The 23,677-nt window shown below is 35.4% G+C and overlaps 1 protein-coding gene across 1 annotated transcript in view; it reads left to right on the top strand.

The window, feature by feature from the left end:
* Positions 1–23,677, top strand: part of LOC134376184 (NADPH oxidase 4-like) — a 147,089-nt gene that overhangs the window by 83,226 nt on the left and 40,186 nt on the right. Inside the window, exons 9-11 of the mRNA XM_063094825.1 lie at positions 3,953–4,169; positions 6,121–6,285; positions 6,422–6,484. Of these exons, the coding sequence (XP_062950895.1) occupies positions 3,953–4,169; positions 6,121–6,285; positions 6,422–6,484 (445 nt within the window). The remainder of the gene's footprint in view (positions 1–3,952; positions 4,170–6,120; positions 6,286–6,421; positions 6,485–23,677) is intronic.

Here is a 23,677-nt window from a genome sequence, read left to right as displayed (position 1 = left end):
GTCTCTGGTCTCTGGTTTGTTTGTTTGTTTGTTTGTTTGTTTGTTTTTCTTTCTGTTGAGGATAAATTGCAACTACTACCATTTAACCACTGCACTGGAAGTGATTTGCTGTCCTGTCATTAAATCCTGGATTTGGGGAAACTTCAGCTTGAAACTTGTACTCTGTGCCTGAGCTGAATTGCTGCTTTGCCATCGTTTCTTAAACTGGAGAAAATGTTGTGTGCCAAACAAATTTTAGTTGTCAGTCTTTTCATCACTCCCAGATCATGTGGGGTCTCCACAAACACAACTGGGCTGTGTGAGATATTTAGCTCAGGTCTGAGTCTTTCCCTCAAACTGTGCCCCTTGCAATTGTCACTCAGTCTTCACTGCATGGCCCATGCTGATCAGAAGGCAGATCAGCTACACTGTTCCCCAATGCACCCCTGGTGGATCAGCTCCCCACGCACTACAAATGTTTCCTGTAGGGCAGGCCCCACATGAGTTCCCACAAAGACTCACTGAACTCTGGGTAATTCATTTTTCTCATTGGCTACATCTCCTCCCTCCTTGTGGATCCAGGAGAAAATTGAGGGTATCTTTGCTGGCCTGGGACATGGGATAGTTATCCCATCAGGATTTTTTTTTTTGGTTGTTTGTTTTTTATGCCTGGCAGTGACAAAGTCATCAAAAATAATAGTGTATTGAACAAATTCTACTAATTTACAACAAACAACTCATAAAACTATTTTATGGCAAAATGTGCCAGTAGCTATTTTGTATGCTGTGCCATGCCAGCTGTTGGAGTGATCTCTCCTACAACCTCAATATGGTATTTCATGACTTTGCTGAATCCATGGGTGTTTCTGCCTCTTCTCCTGAGTTTCAGTGATTTCAGGATGGCAGGTTTTGTGTTTTAATAGTTGTTAGTTGATCCGATATACAGGCAATGATGCGGGAGATCATCTATTCAGCCATCTTGGCAACATCACTACTCTGTTAGAGATTTTAGCATGAAATTAAAATAGGAATGATTTCATGATCATTATTCTTTTGGCAAAAAGATGTGGTATTTTGTAATATTTAGCTTTTTCCATAAAATAATTTTATGATTCATATGTTGTAATTTGTTAGGATTCGTTCAATGTACTGTATTATTTTCTATGACTTTCTCACAGCCAGGCATTAAAAACAAACAACCAAAAAACAAAACAAAACAAAAAACCTGATGGGATAACTATAATGCTTCTTACGGAAAAGGAAGAAAAGAATCTATATTTTTGAAAAAAATACATGGTTGTATGTGTTCTTGTTTTTGTTGTCATAAGAATCTTTTAACTTGTGCTTTCAACATTTAACAGTGTTTTAAAAATATTGGTTTCTTTCTTTTTCATCCTTTGTTTCCACAAGGACCTTGACCATGGTAGGGTTATGTTCCCTTGAATGTGGTTATAACTTAAGAGAAGAGAAAAATTACATTCTTCTATTTAATGTTAAGACCCTAAATTATAAGCAGCCCTCATTCAACATTCACACATGCACGCATGCGTGCACGTACACACACACACACACACACACACACACACACACACACACACACACACGCACACACACACTCAATGTGACCTTATATCCAGGCCTTTATTCATTTTGAACCCGTTTCCTGATGTCTGCTTTTTTAACCAGCTGATTTGCTCTGCATGACATGGATGCTTGGAGTGAGAGAAATCAGATTTCTGAACACCATGCTTTGACTACTACTTATTTTTATCTCATACCTAAGCAAAAGCTTTAGGTTTCTTGTCTCTGTAATGGGAATAAAAATAATAACATTATATGATTATATTTGAAGTTTAAATGAGAAAAAAGACATTTAAAAATGCTTCACATAATATTTCCTTAATAAGTATTAATCTCCCTCCTTTCTCACATTTTTCAGAGGATGTAGGGATCTGATGAACTAATAATGTGCTATACATACTGAGAGGCAAGAGCATAGAATTTGAGCCAGATCAAGGTTCAAATCTTGGCTCTCCACTTAGCTGTATAACCCTGGGTGATTATTTAATCTTTTACAATAGTTTTTTAATTTGTAAAATGGGAATAATAATTCTTATTTTATGCAATTTTTATCAGGATGATGTGAAATATGTGTAAATTTCTCTGTGTTGATGTTTAACAAACATTATTAAGCTATTATTAAGAACCTCTATTCCAATTATTATCTGTGATCTGACTTTTATGTCCAACTTCTCCCAAGATATATTTTAAAGTAGGTTTTAAGTTTCTGGAGGGCTAGGGACTAGATTTGACTGCTCCTTGAGCTCTGTAGCACCATCTAGAATAGTGCTAATTGCATTATACTAATGTTTGTTCAACTTATGGCCAGTAGAATAAATATCTGAGATTTTTGACCTACTCTCATGTCAGCCACTAATCACAGGATGGTCAAAAGGAGCAACAAGTTTGGGTAAATCATTAATTGTAATGGAAGCTGAATCTAACTGATGGGTTGTCCAAGTACAATATCACAGAGATTTTACTATGTGACTAGAACCCTGTGAATGATTAGTGACAAAAATAATTGGTTCACATTTGTATAATATTTACCGATTTATTCTGTGTCTATGTCTATATACAACCTTAAAAAATGTATGTGTATATGTGGTCTACTATGTATGTCATATCATGCAGCCCCCTACTTAGATGCCTCTGACATGTATTGAATGCTCCCTAATGACTTCATGATGACTAGATTTAAGGAAGAAAGTAAAATAAAATGAAGAGAGAGAGGGAACTGAACATAAAGAAAGGTGTAAAAAAGAAAGAATGTGAGCAGTTTGAACAGATCGTAAATACCACCAGAGAGTGACTTGGCTATCACTTTCCTAACTTTCATATGTTGGAGCTATTAATATCATTATACTTATGTGATAGCTTTTGTTTTAAAATATTTGTAAAATCATTATAGCTAATACACACTTAAAGCTATGCTTTTGAAGCTACTAAAGTCAATTATTAGGGAGCGTGAAGGGTAATTTAAAAATAACACACTATTAGCCAGCCAGGAAAAATTACTTTGAAAATATGAAAAAAAAATTAGTACCGTTTAAAAATAAAAATAAAGTACACTTCAAAGTTTTCAATGCTTTTCTAAATCTGACTTTTTTTCAAGCTTTGCTTACTCACCAGTGATTTTGTTGATGTTCTCTACAATCTGTCACTTTTCTGGACTATTCCCCTGAGGTAGATCTTAACCCCTTAGTGATAAGAAGTGCAGAACACAGAAAGTTGAATGGTTTGTCTTAGAATGTTACAAAATAAGATACAATCAGATTTTAAGATTTTAGACTCACCTGCCTGATTTATTATTTTGAGCTTTTAGTGTGGTCTGTTTATGCAGAAATTGAAAAATAAACAGATTTAGGGCCTGACTGCCGTGTATAAATTGTTTTCTGATCACAGGAGAGGCACACTTTCAGTTCCTGTCATTTTTGTTTGACATTTCTCTGTAAATCAGCAGGCATAGTTTTATCCAGTCTTAGACAAATCAAATATAATCCCTGGATTTTTTTTGAAGATATAGTAAAGTACCCATCATTTTTCAGTGTTCATTGAAGTGAAAACTTGTATATGATTATGTGAATGCCTAATAGACTTGAAGTAAAGGCTGTCAAGTTCAAGAATACTTGAAAGATTACATGTGTTTTTCTGTTTTTCTCTACCACACACTTGTAGAATTTATTTGGAGGGCCAAAAGTTTTAGTTTTAGTTTAATAATATAAATTTTAAGTAAATGACTTATTAAAGTTTTAAGATTGCTCAATTTCTACCAAATATGATACATAAGGAGCACTTTTAAGGTAAATGCTGTAAAAGTTAGCAAGAAAAAGACATTATTTTCTTTTAGTGTGCCCCCTGACCTCAACCTCTTTTTGATCTCCTTGTGTGTTTATTTTTAATTTAATTTTAGAGGGCTGCTGAAGTATCAAACTAATTTACAAACCCACCCTCCTGGCTGCATCAATCTTAACCGAACCCACTATCAGAATATTTCCTTACCAGAGTATCTCTCAGAACATTTTTATGAACCTTACCCTGGAGGATTTTCAAAACCAGAAGAGCTTACCCGGAATGCATTTGTGAAGATTTGTGTAGAAGAGCCCAGGTTCCAAGCCAATTTTCCCCAGGTCAGACTAATTCTGTGCTTGATCCCTTTGCAGTCTGTGCTTCTATATTATTGAATAATATCACATTTAAACGTGTTTTTGAAGCTATAAATTTATGCATTCTAGTATATTCCAGGGTGTTTCAATAGCAAGTTAGTATCTATTATCTCATTATAGGCACCTGACAGTTCAAGGCAAAAGACCTATGATTTTACAGAAAATAGAAAAATTTTGCTTAACTGACCATATGATCTTTGCATACTATGACACTGGTGCTTGCTACTAGAGAGATACAAATATGTTTTTGCTATTCATTGAGAAAACCAGGTTGAGTAATAAAAAAAAAGGAGGAAAAGAATTAATACTACTACTAATTATTATACTGTGATAGAATATTGAGTTACAGTATTATGTATAATATTATAAATAATGAATGGTAAAATCAATTTATTAAATTTTTTATATTATCTCCTAGGCACTGTGCTTAAATGTTTGTATGCATAATTTATTTCAATATTCATAAAGGTTGTTTGAAGAAATTCATATCATCCTCAATTTTCTGATGAACAAATTGGGCTTAAATACATAACATACCTTGTCCAAAATCTCCAAACTAGTAATTGGCAGAGGTGGCATACCAACCCAAGTCTTTGACTAAAATTCTTGTTCTTGGAAAACATCTTCCCCAAATACCCAGAAAATAGTTAAATAAGGGACCTAATCTTATTAGGTGGCTATAGGAACTGCCCATATGCAGATTATACCCTGTACTCTTTGTCTGTACCAAGTAGATGTAGGGAACAGTGATGTCAAATATTTGTTTATGAAGAGAAGAAAGAGAAGTCAAAATCTGGAAAGAATCTGTAGATGACTTTTGAATAAGTGTGCTAGTCTTGTGTTTATTATTAACCATAATCCTCTAGATATCTATTAGTGTTTACAATTTTCAGAACTTTCTTGAGGTTCACATAATGCTGAATATTAGACACAACAGGTATGGTGACTCCTATTTTACTTATGTGAGACCGTATCCTCAAAGAGTAAGTGACTGTCCCAAAGTCTCAAGGCTGATTGACACATTGCAGAGCTTGTGCTGCAATGCCTATTCTTCAGACAGTGTCAGGTTAAATGTCACTTTACAGAAGAGGCATGATCTGTCTGCATGACAGGAAGATGGTCTGGAACAACTATGTAAATGAGGTTTTAAAAAGTGACCATTAAAATAAGTTTTAGCTGGAGGCCTCAAAGTGATGAGGAAGATATGGTGTGTAGTTGTAGGAGAAGGATCAGCCATGTAGAGCTTCTTTGGAAAGTATGCAGTGATCCTTGTATCAGGGCTATCCATCCAGCACACATTCAAAATTTTTATGATTTCCAAATTCTAAATATTATCTTTTGTTCATATTATATTATGTAAAAGTAAGCTGTAAACATGCCTAGCATATTCCATTTAAAAAATATGTGCTATGCATATTTAACATTATGTTTGTGTATATGTATATATTATATGTATGTATTATTATGCATATACATTATGTACATCAAAATAATCTAGAATTTTCTTTTTAATAAACATTGGACTAGCACTTTAAAAAAAATCATCTTCATATTTATCTGAGATTTTAACTTCCCTTTATTCTCTCTTTACAGAAAGATATTGTGAATATACATTATATATTTGTTTGCACAGAAGGATATATGAAAGAATGTACACTTACCTGTTAATGGTAGTTAAACCTGGAACAGGGTTTGAGGGTAGGGTCTTGATACTACTTTCTGTTTTATTTTATACTTTAGTTGTTGAATAAGATGCTGTGAACATCCATTTTTTAACTCATTTTGATGTTTTATTATTTAAAATACAAATTAAAATATTATTACCATAATATGTGAAATAAGCAATTGGGCAGGGTATAGATTTCTATGATACCAATATTTCCTGAAGTATATATTATCAAAAATTCTCCCTTAGACGTGGCTTTGGATTTCTGGACCTTTGTGCCTGTATTGTGCCGAAAGACTTTACAGGTGTATCCGGAGCAATAAGCCAGTCACCATCATCTCAGTTATAAGTCATCCCTCAGATGTCATAGAAATCCGAATGGTCAAAGAAAATTTTAAAGCAAGACCTGGCCAGGTGAGTCAGTGTTCAGCAATTTTGAAAATACCCCTTTTCCTTATGTAATTTTTTAAAAAAATAGCTGATGTAGAATATTGGGATAGTTGAATTTCTTTCTTGGCCATTTAAAAATTATCTGTTTGTTGCTTTTTAGTATATTATTCTACATTGTCCCAGTGTGTCTGCATTAGAAAACCATCCATTTACCCTCACAATGGTAAGAAACTTGTTTCTTGATATTTTCAATTTCTAGAATTCAATGTATCTTTTTTCTTTTCTGTGTTCTAACTTACTCTAAAAATTATTCCAACTGTTACAATATCCTTAATGTTAAAGTAAGTCATCTTTTTACAAAGAAATATAGTTACCTGTTCAAAAATGTTGTAGCTATTTATTCTTTCTTATTTTCTCACCCCTTACAATTCAAGAAGTAATGTATTAAAAAATTTTAAAGCTTATTGATTCAAAATGCAGATATTTGCTCTTTTCCTTTTATGAAGTTTACAGGAAAAGTGAACATGTGCACAACACTCTTTAAAGAGATTAGATTTAAGGAAAAAGAGGATACTTCGGGGTGAGGTAAAAGCATTACAAAGTCCAGGCAGTTATTAGAAAGAGTAAAGTCTAGTGTAATTGACCCCAGGCTATGTATGGGAAAGGTAATGGAAAATAAAGTTAGGAAATAAAATGAAGTAAAAAATGTGTGTGTGTGGCAGGGTCTAGCTAAATAATGGGCACCATCAAGTATGTTTAGCCTCTCAGCATATTGTTTAACATTATTTTTTCATTTTAAAAATAGCATGAACCCATTATAAAAATCCAAATAATTTACAAGTATATAAGATAACATAGAAATTTTTCTTTATTTTCTTCACTTCCTAATGCTTTTCTTCAGAATTTGGTATATATCCTTCCGGATATTTTTCTATATACTTTGGCATAAATAGGTGTTGGACCTTTGTTTGCTGAATCATATCATTCTGTGACTGGCTCTTTTCACCCAATAATATATCATGGACAACTTCCCATTTTACTCCATCTGTATATGCCTCGTTCTTTTTAATGACTGCATTCTGTTCCACAGTGGGAAGGCTCTGTAATTTATTTAATATTCCCATCGATGATGGATATTTAAGTTTTATTCAGATTCTAACAAAGAAAGTTGAGAGTAGAAACCACATGTTTAAATGTATACATGATAAAAATAAAAGTGAATAAATTATGGGCAGCAGAAAAATAACTGGTATCAAAGTGCTGAGATTTTGGGATGGGGTTTTACTGGGAATTGGAGTCACTTTCAAATTGGATATATCAGTCAAGTTGAAAACTCTGAAACATCGTTGGGCAGGTTATTTCATCTTTTTGTGCACTTGATTTCTCAGTGTAATATTGGGATAAAAACAGTACCTGTTCATAGTTTTGTTGTGGGTTTAAGTAAACTACTACAAGTAAAGCATGTAGACCAGTGCCTGGAACATTGAAAATGTCAGGTACACGTAAATACATGTTAACAATTACTGTGATTTTTATTTTCAGTATAAGTTTGCCCCTTGAGAACATGTGCTTGTAAAGACAGCAAGGCCAGAAATATCGCTACTTAAGGGACAACAGAGACAGAAAGGAAGTGTCAAATATAGAAAAATCAGAAGTCATTTATTCAATGCATCTTTTAAAAAGAAAAACTATTTTTTGGTCCATTTGCTCCAAATTTTGTATTGCTTGTGTGTAGCAAACTTGTTCATTAGTGATTAAGAAAAAGTAGTTTGGCATCCAGTAAAATAATTGACAACATTCCATTTTATCAGGAAAGATGGCAACACTGACTTATCAATGGGATAGAATTAATTTATAATTGTTTTTCCAACAGTGATGATAGATGATTTCAGACAGCCTTTCATCTGGTGCTGTGTGGGCGGCTGGCTACTATGAGAGAAGTATGTTGTCGTGAGGAATATTGAAAACTTAGTTGCCACATGGAATATAAAATTAGGACCTTAGTCTTTAGGTCTTATCAAGAGCCAAGTAGCTATGCCCTGTTCATCATCCTCTAGGACACGCATGCCATACAAGATTATCTTTGTTCCATGAGAACAGCACCAGACTTGGCAAATATATATGATTAACAAATCTTTAGATGTGGGGTTTCAGCTGAATCGTGCTTTACTTCTGATAGTTGAAAGACATGTTTCCTTTTCTCTGCATTCATACATCCCATACACATGAAATTGGTAACATGAAAAGAAGAATTGAAAAGGGAGAAAACACACAATTAAGTTTGTTTTTAAGTACAGCCATGTGTCTCTTCCATTCATCACTGTGTGAACATCATGGAGTGTACTTACACAAACCTAGGTGACGTAGCCTCCTGCACACCTAGGCTATATGGTATCGTCTCTGGCTCCTAGGCTACAAACCTGTCCATCATGTTACTATACTGAATTCTGCAGGCAATTCTAACACAATGGTAAGTATGTATGTATCTAAACATATCTAAACATAGAAAAGGTACAGTAAAATACAGTATTATAATCTTATGGTCCCACTGTCTTATATGTGGCCTGCCATTGATCAAAATCTCATTATGCAGTGTATGACTGTAATTTAAACAGTTTGGCTTAATCTTGGGGTTATAAAAAAAGTTACTTCAGACATTAACTTTTCCCTGTGTTTGAGACTTTATTTTAAAAATCATTCCTTTACCATAACTTTAAATAGAGAATATGGGTTAAGAAAAAAAGTCCGTTGCTGAATGCTAAGTATAGAGAAGAGAGGGTTTTTGTTTATTTTTTTTAGAAATATATTTTCCAACACACACAAAAGTAGAGAAAATAGTATAAAGGACCCCCATGTACCTATCAACCAGCTTCAACAAAAACATAAAACATAACTTTACTTTTTAGTACATACAAGTATTCTATCACTGAAAATGTGCATGTTCTCTCAAAACAGAAAATTAAAGAACTTTTCACCTATGGTACACCACTGAGTAGAGGCTTCTAGATCTAATCTTTCAGTTGGCTTAGGCCCCTTCCACAGGGCAAAAGGAAAAAATACAAAAGAAGTGGTTTAAGCAAGTGCCTTATGTGGCCTGACCTGCTTCTTAAAATGTGATTCTTGTAAGAGCTGTGACAGCCCTGAGCTGGCTTAAGGCACAGATGGGAAAAAAAGAAAAGGGGCAAAAGGGAATGCAGGGAACAGACAGGAGAAAGGAAACTGGAGGTAGGGGAGAGTTGAGGAAAAGAAACCAAACTATATGTGAAATAGAATGGTAGTAACTGTTTAAACAAGGGGCAGGAACTTTAGAATTCAGTCCGAGCCCCATCATTTATTAGTTCTGTGTCTGTGAATGTATCCCTTGAATTCCCTAAGCCTCAGTTTCATCACCTGAAAATTAGTGCTAATAATACTTATCTAGAATGGACATTATCGGTTTAATAAATATAATGTGTGTAAAACCCTTGTCACATGATTTGTGGTCAGTACTTGTACTTGGCAACTATGTTATTATTACTTTGATAATCTTAAAATATCTGCTTTTAATTTGGATGATTGCTTTCACTTCTGAAATTATGCGTTTTTGAGAAGCGAGTTCGGGACATGAGCATGTGGTTTTTCAGGCTGAAAATGAGAAACTTTGAGGATATGATACTATCAGTCATTTGAAAATCGGTCATGGATTTCTTTTTTCTTTGAGATCCTGAGGTATGGAAATAAGACTAATAGGCGAAAAGTTTTAGAAAAATTAATTTTTGATTGAATATAGTAAGAACATTCCTGACAATAAGACCAGCCAAGAAATTACAAACAGCTGTCTCACAGGAGTGTTTGAAAGGATAATTGTGCTAGATCAGGGTTTTTTAATGGCATTGTTGACATTTTGGGTCAGATAATTCTTTGATGTGGTGCCTTGTCCTGAGTATTATAGGATGTTTAACAGCATCGTTAGGCTCCACCTACTAGATGTTAATATTATGCCCCAGTTCTGACAACCAAAAATGTCCTAAACATAGCCAAATGCCCTTTGAGGGGCAAAATCACCCACAGTTGAGAGCCACTGTGCTAGACCAATAGGTGTCCAACATACCTTAAAATTCCCAAGGCCTGCAGGATGTTATTCTAGAGAACACTGTGAGACAGAAGAATTGAGGAGGAAATAAAGAAATTGGGGGGTGGGTGGGAATGCTTAGCTTATTTTCTGGGGACTCCAATCTCATGTCAGGAAGAACAGCTCACTTTTGTGGTCTGCATATGAGGATTCTGCGAAAGTATTCATATGAACATCATCATCTAAAAATATTTTTGCTTACTCTATTAGAGTCCTTTTTGGAATTCCATAAAAATTATTTTGGTTACCATGAATTTCTGAATACTGTCATGTGGTATAGGTCTTTGAAAGAGAATTTGATTACTTTTCACATTCGGAATTCTTTTTTTCATATTTACATAATAGCATTTGAATACGAATCAAAGGGAAAAGTAGGATAGCAGTATAAAAACCTAACAAGTTAATTAAGAGTTAGAATGATATAAGAATAGCCTCACATACTTGACATTTCATCACGTGAATGAAAGGTTTTTTCCCCCCCATGGAATCCCAAGATATAGGAATAGGAACAACAATACATTATTCTTGGGGTATAAATATTGGTTTAGTGGCTACTTTGGAAAATAATATACAGTTTGGATTGATGGGAAGAGACAGTAAGGCTTTTTCTCACCTCAGTGAAGCTCCATTAGGTGTACAGGGCCCCTAACTCTCTCTGTGGGTAGCTTCCCACAGCCAAGGACCACCACCCAGGGCCCTGACTCTTCAGATGGCCAGTGAGCCCTGAGCACTAAGGCTCTGTGTCCAGTGCAGGCTTGTTGTAGAAGATTCAGGTTCAGGATGTGTTGGGTGCAGGCAAGGAGGTTGGCTGCCTGGAGCCTATATCCATCATAGCTTTTGTTCTTTCTTATTTACTTATTCATACCCTAAACACTTCCCATTCAATTAAAGAAAAAAGAAATCCTTATTTCTTCTACATCTACCAGAATTTCTCATCAGAATGATAGAAAGGAGAAAGAAGGATAATTATAAAGTATGTTATGGAGGCCACTTCTTCAGTTCTCTTTAAGAAAGACTGTTCTCTCAAATTCTTTAAGAAAAAAGAAACGAAGAAGGAAGGAAGGAAGGAAGGAAGGAAGGAAGGAAGGAAGGAAGGAAGGAAAAGGCATTTTTCTATGGCCTGTAATGGTTTGGAAAATGCTGCTTAACATATATCATTTTTAGAAATCCATAATGCCTATCAATATACTAATGGTTTGGAGATGTTCTTTAATAAGAAATCCCATTAAATTTTAGTCCCCCATTTAGTTAAGGCTTTTTTGCTTTCCCACTTCTGTGTGTGCATACCTTCTTCTCTCTGGAAAGCAACCTCTGTGTCTTCCACTCATTCGCAACCTAAACACTTCCCGTTCTCTTTGCCTGGGAACTCCTACTCATCCTTTACATCTCACCTTAACATCACCTCCACTGAGAAGCTTTCACTTATCCTCCCTATTAGATTAGGTTTCTTGATCTTTTCCTCTTGTTAGCATCCTGTGTACTCTCTTCAAAACCAGAGTCATTAAGTTCTTTGCTTAATGCCTATCTTCCTCCTAGGCCATAAACTCCATGAGCCCTTTCAAAGATGAATTCATAGCATAGTGTCTGGCACCCAGAGCAATCCAATACATATCTGCTGAAAGAGTGAAAAAATACCTGATATATAATGAGTGTTTGGGGCATAGCTTGAGAAATGCTTTATGGATAGATTCTATTTTCCTCTCATGTCTTTCTAGCACACCCTTACTTGAAAGGTAAAGCCAGACAAAAGGAACATTTAGAGGGATTAAGGAGAAAGGAGAAATGCTTGTTGCCAAAGTAGCTCTTAGTCAGAGTAGACTTGCCAGCCAGGTTCTGGGTCTAATCTTTGAGGTTATTTATGATGCTGTTGGGGCTGAGAAAGTGAAACCTCAAAGTGAAGACCTCAGAAGCAGCCTCAGAAGCAATGTTTTCCTCTGACCTTCTCCTGTCCTCCTGTCTCTCAGACTCATTCTCCCAAGAGGCAAGCCATAGAAACTAAAATCCTTCCCCAAGGAGAGTCATACATATGCTGTAATCTTCCCCCCTCTTTTTCTGTCTTGGAGCTGGCCATAAAGAAATTCTCTGACCTACCTTGTCTAATTGTAGGTCATAAGACCCCCGTTCCAGAAAGGGTCCTGCCCCATCCCCTGGAGGAATGAATGCTACACAGTGAAGACAAAAAGAATCTGAACAGACAGGCCTTGCTGGGTTTCCCTACTCAGCCTATAAGTATTAGATCATGCTTTTCATGTCCAGTTACATTTCTGCACATCTGTGCCTGCTTCATAGAACCTAACCATAAATATGGACAATTTTCTGTATATCTTTGGGTCTTCATTCTGAAGGCTCCCATGTCACATAATACTATGATATAATACAATTTATTATGCCTTTTCTTCATATTAATCTGTGTTTATCAGTTCATTTTTCAGAGAACCTTCAGGGTGTTGAAGGGGATGTCTTCCCTCGGCCTCTATACTGCCTATCTCTCTCTAGTGGCAAAGATTAGGGGGAAATGTACCTATGGCAGAGGTGATTGGGGAAGAACCACCGAAGACAAATAGACATAATTTGTGGATTACATCTCGTCTGAAACAGGGGCTCATTTTTCACTCCCTCCCCCATTCTCAGGGCTAACATCAACAGAAAATTGTTTATTCCTAACTTCTGTGTTGATCTTGTTACTGAATTAGCCTTTTGGGTTCCAAAGTCATAGAAATGAACAATGTACCCAGCAGTAAAGCAAGAAGTGCTTTATTAAAGGAGGAGATAGACTTATGCACAACGGGGGTAGCTACAGGAAAACTACCCACTGAGGGGAGCTGTTCAGGGTCTTTTATAGGGAAAAGAGTTAAGGGGTACAGGCCAGGGTCACTAGAGGTGGTCCATTCTGTTCTCCCTGGTTGCGTCATTGGCTCATGCTCAGTTAAGTCTTTGGTCCCTGCACCTGCTCAGTAGGTCCAAGAAGGTGGTGGTGTCCATTATCATCACCCCAGGAGGGTCATTGTAGCAGTCACCTTGAAGCTTTTTACACACCTGGGGATTCCTATAGGTATCTTAAGATTAATCTGTAACTTAATTTTTACAATTACAGTAAATAAGCCTCGGGGAGGGGTTTTGCAACTCAGTGAATCTGTTCCCCTCTTATCTCAGTTTATTTTATCAAGGCAGACCATGGGATAATCATGTGCCCCCAGGGGGTTCTCATGACTGTGGAGTGGAAAAGTTACAAAGTGTCCTTCACAGGGAAAATGGAGTCAGTTTAGTTCACAGGCCTAGCCCTATTCTGTCTTAGTCTGACAAATGCAATCAATATTTCTTACATTTGCCTAGCCACCTATAGGTTGAAATAGGTCTTGACTCCACAAGTTTAGGCTTTGTATTCACATTCACTGATATTTTAAGCATCATTTTTGTATCTTTTGCTTATGTCTTATTAAACCTCAATTCAATGTGTGTGTGTGTGTGTGTGTGTGTGTGTGTGTGTGTAGACACACACATATTATATATATATTTTTTAATGTGTCTCACAGATATTTTAACTTATTACAATAGTTGGCTTCCAAAAGCAATTTTAAGGCAAAGGAAATTATTTTTATTGGGCCATCTGTTTACCCTGTAATTTGTGTAGGCTTAGGAAATGATCGATAGCCTTCCCACATTTGGGGAAGTTGCTAGCTGGCTCATTCATTCAATCCCCCAAGGGAGTTTCCGTTTTCATAAATGGGAAAATAGGCAAATCTTGCTGCTGCCTAGAAATTAATTTGAGTGGAGCATACATTTCTAAGCTAAATTTTACATTATGCTATTACGTTGATTTACTGTCTTTTTCTGCCATTTCCTTCTTTTGGTCTATTTATTTCTATTTGGCATTTACATGTAAAATGCATGCTTTCAAACATTTTGTTGTTGTTGCATCATTCCCTTAAGAGTTCCTTTGAAGTAAAACAAAGCAATTTCCTTTATGGTAATTTCCACTAAAATGTGTGTATACAGCCTACCTTTGTCAAGGATAATAGTTCCTACAATTACGTTCCTAAGAGGTTCTTTCACAGCCTTTGCAAATATTATATTATTTAATTCTTACTGTATTCCTATGGGACATGTATTGGTAACTATGTAATGCAGAAAATAACGTGACCAGAGAGATTAAATAATATACCCAAAGTCACACAGCTAGTTGGCAGTAGAGGTGAAATATAAACAGAGACCTACCAGGTTGAAAGACATGTCACTAGCTATTCTGCACTGTCTCCTGCCCTACCATCCATCCATGCTCAGGGCTTTCATTTGGGAAGCTGATGATTTGCCTCTTGTGGTTTACCAGCCGTAAGGATGAATGATGACTCAGGTTGGGTTTCCTGGGAAACAGACTGGGAGGCAGATATTTGCATGTAGGAGGGTTGTTGGGGAGTGTGCTTAGGATAACATTCAATAACAATTGAGGGACCAAGATGGCAAGGAAAAACTTGAACTGTTACATAATCACAGTAGAGGCTTCAGAAGATCTGACAGGAGCACTGCAGGTGAAACGATAGTTGAGAGTTGTCCTGTCTTGAAGTCGGGGGGCCAAAAGTGTATACCCTTCAGTTGACTTATCCTTGGATTTGAGATGCCTCCAGGGCAAGGCACTTACTCATGGGTGAGGAAGCTTTCTTCTGTGGATAGCAATTTCTGGGGAAGTTCTCAATAGTGAGCCCTCAGCAGACAACACTTTCAGCAGCTGGGAGAATGGTGGATGAGTGTTTTGATCCTGAAAGATGGGGGGTACAGGAGAGGAGGGAGAGAATCTCAGCAGAGCATCACGGTGTCCATTATACATGGCATTTTTAAAAATATACCTTTTGTGAGATAAATCTACTTTTTTAAAACCTGAAATTAAATTTGGAACACATTTGAGTCCTAGTTTATCTAAATTTGTTGAACTCAAAGACATTTATAGTTCAAACTACAAATTTATTTGTGTCAGAAAGGTCTAAAGTGTAGATTGTTTAAGTGACAAAGTAACCAAAATACAATTGCTTAACAAAGTTGGAACCAGAATCCAACTTCCCTGATTCTTCTCCCTCTTTAGACCTTTACTGACTTAAGACCTGTGTAGAATTTTACATTTTGTTCTTTAACTATGTAGTGAATCTCTACAAGTGTTTTCCAGCTGTACTCTGTAATTACCAAATTTTAGATTTTCTTCCAAGACACATCTTTTATTAAGGTATGGTCTCATCTAATTTAGGTGTATAAATCAGAGATGATATTTGAAAGCTCAAATTTAAGAGAGTATTCAACTACTGCTTACTACAAAATGTAGCATCTCTTCATATTTAGCCGAGGTAGACATTGTGTTCATTAATATTGCTCATGAACTCTCAATTACAGAAATAATGCAGAACCTACCTTTTTAATAGTAGTAATTGATTGAAACTTACATTAATTTTTCTATATCTTTCCATTATTATTTTTATTCAGAAACAAACTAGTGCTTTCCTGACGTCTGTATTCTAAGTTGTTTGATTCATTGTTTTTAAACTTGGATGACCTGATTTCATGTATTTTTCCATGAGTCAGAGGCAAGTCTAGCCTCATTTGCCGTCATTTTTCTGCTTTGTGTTTTTTTTAATCTCTCCATCAGTCTTTGGAAATAGTTTCTTCTAGTTCTCAGTGAAAACCAGACAAGAATTGCTATAAATCTCTCAAAGATTGTCAGTATTTATTGTTATTGTTTACTTAATTCAATGGGTTTGGATACAACCAGGAAGTCTGCATCAGCTGTTTTGATGTCTGGTCATACTCTTGTCTATTTAACTCTTAAAAAATTGTTTTACTCTAGGACTTCACAAATCTTTTGCTTAGAAGGTTTAGAAACTCAGCTGGGATAGAGGATAGCCTAGTGGCAACAATATGTCATAAACACAGCCCAAGCACAGTGGTGGAAATTGCCCCAGAAGGACAGTATTGCTCATGAAACCTAACAGGACATCTGAGTTCTTTGAGAATTAAACATCATCTAACTGCTCTAGTTTGGCTCTTTTCCAGGGGAAAAGAAAATATTCCCTCAGTGCCTAACAAGAGCCTGCATGATAAACATGAACTTAAATAGGTCAGTGTATTCAGAACAAATCTACTGCTTAATATTAAACTTGATTTATTCAATTGGTATTTTGGTATGCCTCTTTTGACCTAGGTACTAAAGAGGAAATAAGAAATAAAAGCTCTCTTCTTGACTCACATCCCCATTTCCCAGCCTTTAATTCCTTCCCTCTCATTTCTCTTACATCAACTTTTCTCCACAGCACTTCACTGAAACATTTCCAAGGTCAGCAATGACCATGTTATTGCTACGTCCAGTGATCATTTTCCAATCCTTAATGGTCTTAACCTACCAGTAGCATTTAATACATCTTATTATTCACTTTATTCAAACACTTTTTAAATTTTGTTTCCAGAACATACACTCACCTGGCTTTTCTCCTAATTTTTTGGCTATTTTTACCCAGTCTTTCTTTTGCTTTTCTTTGTCATCCTTATGAGCTTCAAATATCAGAACACTCCAGTATCCATTCCCTGAGCCTCTTTTTGTTTTCTCTAGTTATACATATTTTCTGGTATTCTCATCCACTTTTTTTGATGCATCTGTACACTATCACCGCCCAAATTTATATTTTCCAGCCCAGATTCCAACTCTGAATTTCAGGTTCATATATCCAAGTGCCTACCAGATACTTAGACCTTTGTCTTTTACTTTGACTGATAAGGGAGTCATCGGATGGTCTGAGTAGAGAAATAACATGATATGGCTTACTTTTTAACAGGATCACTCTGGATGCTGTGTTAAGAGTAGATGAAGGGAAGCAAGAGCAGAAACAGGGAGACCAGGTAGGAGGCTGTCATCCAGTCGAGGTATGACGATGGCTTTGACCAGGGTGGTGACAGTAGAAATGGTGAGGAGTGGTCAGATTCTGAATACATTTTAAAGTTAGAGTTAGTAGAATTTCTTCCATAGATTGTGAGTGGAATGTGAAAGAAAAAGGAGTCAAGGTTGACTCCAAAGTTTTTGTCTGAGCGAAAACTCTTCAGAGTTCCATTAACTGAGATAGGGAAGGTGGGGGTGGAGAGCAGCTTCTGATGGAAATTTGTAGAACTCAGTATTGGGCATGCTATTTTGAGGTAGCACTTAGTGTGCTTTCATTAAATATTTATTCAGTGAATGACTAGCATCTCAGCACTGCCTTCTACTATGAGTTATTCCTGCATTTAGAACCCTTTGCATTCTTCCTCTGCTTGTCTTTGGGTGTGTGGAGTGATAGCTGCCTGGCTTGTGCTCAGGGCAAGGTGAATCTGGAGTTTAAATCACCCCTTATACAGACATGAACAAAATTATTATTATTATTATTTTCTCTCTATTTTTAAATTTATTTTTATTTTCTTTTTTATTTATTTATTTTTTAAAAAATTTTATTTTGTCGATATACATTGTGGCTGATTATTGTTGCCCATCACCAAAACCTCTCTGCCTCCCCCCCACCCCCTCCCCCGCAACAATGTCCTTTCTGTTTGCTTGTCGTATCAACTTTAAGTAATTGTGGTTGTTATATCTTCTTCACCCTCCCCCCCCGGTTTTTTTTTTGTGTGTGTGTGTGTGTGTGTGTGTGTGTGTGAATTATATATTAATTTTTAGCTCCCACCAATAAGTGAGAACATGTGGTATTTCTCTTTCTGTGCCTGACTTGTTTCACTTAATATAGTTCTCTCAAGGTCCATCCATGTTGTTGCAAATGGCAGTATTTCATTCATTTTTATAGCTGAGTAGTATTCCATTGTGTAGATGTACCACAATTTCCGTATCCACTCATCTGATGATGGACATTTGGGCTGGTTCCAACTCTTGGCTATTGTAAAGAGTGCTGCGATGAACATTGGGGAACAGGTATACCTTCGACTTGATGATTTCCATTCCTCTGGGTATATTCCCAACAGTGGGATAGCTGGGTCGTATGGTAGATCTATCTGCAATTCTTTGAGGAACCTCCATACCATTTTCCATAGAGGCTGCACCATTTTGCAGTCCCACCAACAATGTATGAGAGTTCCTTTTTCTCCGCAACCTCGCCAGCATTTATCGTTCAGAGTCTTTTGGATTTTAGCCATCCTAACTGGGGTTAGATGGTATCTCAGTGTGGTTTTGATTTGCATTTCCTGGATGCCGAGTGATGTTGAGCATTTTTTCATATGTCTGTTAGCCATTTGTATATCTTCCTTAGAGAAATGCCTACTTAGTTCTTTTGCCCATTTTTTAATTGGGTTGCTTGTTTTCTTCTTGTAAAGTTGTTTGAGTTCCTTATATATTCTGGATGTTAATCCTTTGTCAGATGTATATTTTGCAAATATTTTCTCCCACTCTGTTGGTTGTCTTTTAACTCTGTTAATTGTTTCTTTTGCTGTGCAGAAGCTTTTTAGTTTGATATAATCCCATTTGTTTATTTTTCCTTTGGTTGCCCGTGCTTTTGGGGTCATATTCATGAAGTCTGTGCCCAGTCCTATTTCCTGAAGTGTTTCTCCTATGTTTTCTTTAAGAAGTTTTATTGTTTCAGGGTGTATATTTAAATCTTTAATCCATTTTGAGTTGATTTTAGTATACGGTGAGAGGTATGGATCTAGTTTCATTCTCCTGCATATGGATATCCAGTTATCCCAGCACCATTTGCTGAAGAGGCAGTCCCTTCCCCAGTGAATAGGCTTGGTGCCTTTGTCAAAGATCAGATGGAAGTAAGTGTGTGGGTTGATTTCTGGATTCTCTATTCTATTCCATTGGTCAGTGTGTCTGTTTTTATGCCAGTACCATACTGTTTTGGTTATTATAGCTTTGTAGTATAGCTTAAAGTCAGGTAGTGTTATGCCTCCAGCTTTATTTTTTTTGCTCAGCATTGCTTTGGCTATGCATTGTCTTTTATTATTCCATATAAATGTCTGGATAGTTTTTTCCATTTCTGAGAAAAATGTCTTTGGAATTTTGATGGGGATTGCATTGAAATTGTATATCACTTTGGGTAGTATGGACATTTTCACTATGTTGATTCTTCCAATCCAAGAGCATGGGTTATCTTTCCATCTTCTTGTATGCTCTTTAATTTCTCTCAGCAGTGGTTTGTAGCTCTCATTATAGAGATTTTTCACCTCCTTGGTTAACTCAGTTCCTAAGTATTTTATTTTTTTGGTGGCTATTGTAAATGGGCAGGCTTTCTTGATTTCTCGTTCTGCATGTTCACTATTGGAGAAAAGAAATGCTGCTGATTTTTGTGTGTTGATTTTGTATCCTGCTACTGTGCTGAAATCATTTATCAATTCCAACAGTTTTTTTGTAGACGTTTTAGGCTGTTTGATATATAGGATCATGTCATCTGCAAACAGGGACAGTTTGACTTCATCTTTTCCAATCTGAATGCCCTTTATTTCCTTCTCTTCTCTGACTGCTCTGGCTAGTACTTCCAACACTATGTTGAATAGGAGTGGTGAGAGTGGGCATCCTTGTCTAGTTCCTGTTCTTAAAGGAAAAGTTTTCAGCTTTTCCCCATTCAGGATGATATTGGCAGTGGGTTTGGCATATATGGCTTTAATTATGTTGAGATACTTTCCCTCTATACTTAACTTATAAAGGGTCTTTGTCATGAATGAGTGCTGAACTTTATCAAATGCTTTTTCAGCATCTATAGAGATGATTGTATGGTCCTTGTGTTTGACTTCATTAATATGGTGTATCACATTTATTGATTTGCGTATGTTGAACCAACCTTGCATCCCTGGGATGAATCCCACTTGATCGTGGTGAATAATTTTACGTATGTGTTGCTGTATTCTGTTTGCTAGTATTTTAGTGAGGATTTTTGCATCTATATTCATCAAGGGTATCGGCCTATAGTTTTCTTTTTTGGTTATATCTTTACCTGGGTTTGGTATCAGGATGATGTTTGCTTCATAGAATGATTTTGGGAGATTTGCGTCTGTTTCAATCTTTTGGAATAGTTTGTAAAGAATCGGTGTCAATTCCTCTTTGAATGTTTGGTAAAATTCTGCTGTGAATCCATCTGGTGCTGTGCTTTTCTTTGTTGGGAGCCTTCTGATAACAGCTTCAATCTCCTTTATTGTTATTGGTCAGACCAAAATTATTTGTTTTAATCACGAGCCCAACCCCAGCTTGCTCCTATTGCCTCTGAGAACTGAACTTTTCCAGTGTTATGATAGAAAGATGGGCTTGCTTCTCAAGGTGATCCTTTTCTGAGGGTAGTGGGATTTCAGCTTCATATGTTTTGTTCACTCAGTACCTAAACCACCATTTTATCCACATTTCACCTTTCAAAATTTTGTCAACATTGTCCATTGTTATCACTCACCATGTTATCTTTGCCATTGTGGTTTGTATTTTTATATCCCTAAATGGTCATTTTTAGTTTTGTTTTCCTGAGAGAATTGATATAAATGCATTCATTCAATCGAAGTTAATAAAAATTCTTAATACCCTTCCAGAATCTTTCTGTTTAATACTGAGAATTTTTTTTCATTCAAATATATATGTAAACATTTTTTCTTTTAGGTAAGCATGTAAGCATTAAAATTATATTTGTCAAAATGTTTACTGCCATGATGTTGCATTAATTGTGATGGATTCTGTGCTTCTGGCTTATTATCTCTGACCAGACTGTTAGAACAATCCTCATTTGTGAAATAACATGAATCCCTAGCATAGTTTCTGGAACATTTTGAACACTCAATAAATATTTGTTGAGTGTATAGATAAATTATAGAAAATTTGCCCACCTTTGATGCTCTTATTTATTCTCCGGTTTATTCTCCAATGTTTTATTCAATGGATATTTACTTTATTCAACCGGTATTTATTTATTGAACTGATACCCTCTGTGTCTTAGGTGCTATGGAATATATAATAATGATTTAGAAATAGTTTTTGATCTCAAGGCATTTATAGTCTATTAATACAGAAAAAAATTACACAAAAATAAAGAGGTAGATTATAATAAGGAGAATAAAAGTCATACAAATAATTTGAGGGTTTGGGGGAGTGAAGAATTTTCTTGGCAGGAAAAATCACCATGTTTTCATTAAATGGTGGCATTTGAGATAAACCATGAAAAGTTTCTAGGATTCAATGTGAGAAATGGAAATGAAGTCATTTTAAACGGGCAGACTAGTAATTGGGGAGACAAAGGGACAGGGAAATGTATTAGTTGATAAATGTTAGTTTAGCTGGATTATAGTGAACAAAGGAGAAACATGGACTACAAAACTGGAAAGAATTTGGAACAGATGTGTTTGGCCATAGGCCATAGGGAAGAAAGAATATGGGTACTTTTCCATAGGGAGACACAAAAGGTAAATCAATAAGACATTGCTGTGATCAGACACTTTCTTTGGAATGACTAGTTGAAAGGACTTGTAAATTGATTGAGTGCTGGCAGCAAGAAAAATAAGTAACATTACTCTGAGATTTGAGTCCCTATTTTGAGGAGGAGGTAGGTTCCATTTCCAGATATAGGGGAATCAGAAGGAGAAGATGATTTGGGAAGTAATATAACAGCTATTTTAAATATATTAAATTTAGAGTGAATTCCAGGTAGAAATGTCTAGCAGACAGTAGAAAATGTGAAATTAGACCTTGGGAAGATGGGATTAAAATAAAGACCTGATAAAAATGATTAAAGAACATCATATTCTGTGATTATTTTCTCTGGTTTCACAAATCAGGTTAGTTGAAAATTTAGATGCTACTATTTTAGAATCATTTTTATTTTTGCAAGGCTCCTGATTTTAAAACAAACAAAAAAATAATTCAGATTTTGCATTTCTTTTCCATGTTGAATAAATCTTTGTGCAGTGACATCATTTTTACATTAATTCCCAAACATGAGTTACAGAATTTCTTTTTATATTTTCGTGAGACTGTTATAAAGGCATTAGTCATGTGTACACTTTAAAAACATAGTGCTATATTGAACAAATAATTGAAAAGGAAGGTTATATTTTTTCCAAGATTTCAAAGTATACATACAGATTTGTTGTTAAAGTAAAAATCTGCCACTTTTTATTTTTCTTGTCCTTAAATTTAGGTTACATGTATTCTGTTATTTACATTTAGGTCAACATGAGCCAAACTGCATTCTCTAAATATAGGAAACTAAAGTTAAGACTCAGCAATGTTTTAATGTTTACATTTAAATTAAAATGTAAACATTAAACATTAAATGTAAATATTACCATCTAAAATTCCATCAAATTATAAACATAGCAAAGGCTTATAATAAAAAATGTAGATGTGTATGAAATAATTATGAGAGTTCTTATTTTCTCTGTCTTCAATTCTACTTCTCAGGAATTAATATTTCTAATAGCTTATTATATATTCTCTTCAACTTTTTCCCATATATACAGAAAAGAATCAATATCTCTTTTTATTTTAATGTGAGCTTAACCAAACATATTATTCTGTAACTTTTTTAACTGAAAAATTGTGATAAGCATATTCTAGGAAAAACAATATAGACATATATATATCTCAATACTTTTATTATTTCTTCCCTTTAATAAGTTTTCTAAAATTATTAAAAAGACAGTGAAGAACCTTTTAAGAATCACTGTGCTTTAGGAAACATTAGTGAATTTAAATGTTATTTGTTCAAAGATACTAAAATGTGATTCTGAGATCTTCATTCATTTCTCAAATCATGTGTGCTGAAGTCATTCTTTATGTTATTCTGTGAAGGACCCCTTTAAATATGAGGTGGTATGCTTAAGTTAAGACCGTGTTGAAGTCTGTCTTCTTAAATTCTAGCTAGTTTGAGAAGTATCAGTGACTTATAAAGGTATCATTCCCAAGAGGTTGAGAGAAACAATATTGTGTTTTATCTATTCAAAACCAGATCAGCTTTTGAAGCTATGTTGATACATTTGGCCAACACTTAGGGAGGTTTACTCAGTCATACCCAAGGAGATATTAAACATCATATGTAATCACATTTTACAATGTCTGCACTGAAAGAATAGAACAGAGATATAAACATTTGGCAAAACGTATATTTTCTTTTAGAATGCATTATGAGATTAAATCAATCCAGATGCATACTCAGACATACAAAGACCAACTTTTTTTGGCTTCCCATTACGATATCTTCTTGATTTAGATAATCTTTTCATAACCTAAGAACTAGTTAACAATAAAGGAAACATCAAGAAGCATGTGGAGGATCAGATTTGTAACTCAGAGTTCTGCTGGGCTTCGTGCTTTCTGAGAGCTCCAAC

Source organism: Cynocephalus volans, chromosome 4 (assembly GCF_027409185.1).
Source record: "Cynocephalus volans isolate mCynVol1 chromosome 4, mCynVol1.pri, whole genome shotgun sequence".
NCBI lineage: Eukaryota > Metazoa > Chordata > Mammalia > Dermoptera > Cynocephalidae > Cynocephalus > Cynocephalus volans.
Note: the sequence above shows the minus strand (reverse complement) of the source record. Positions and strands in the feature narration are given on the sequence as shown.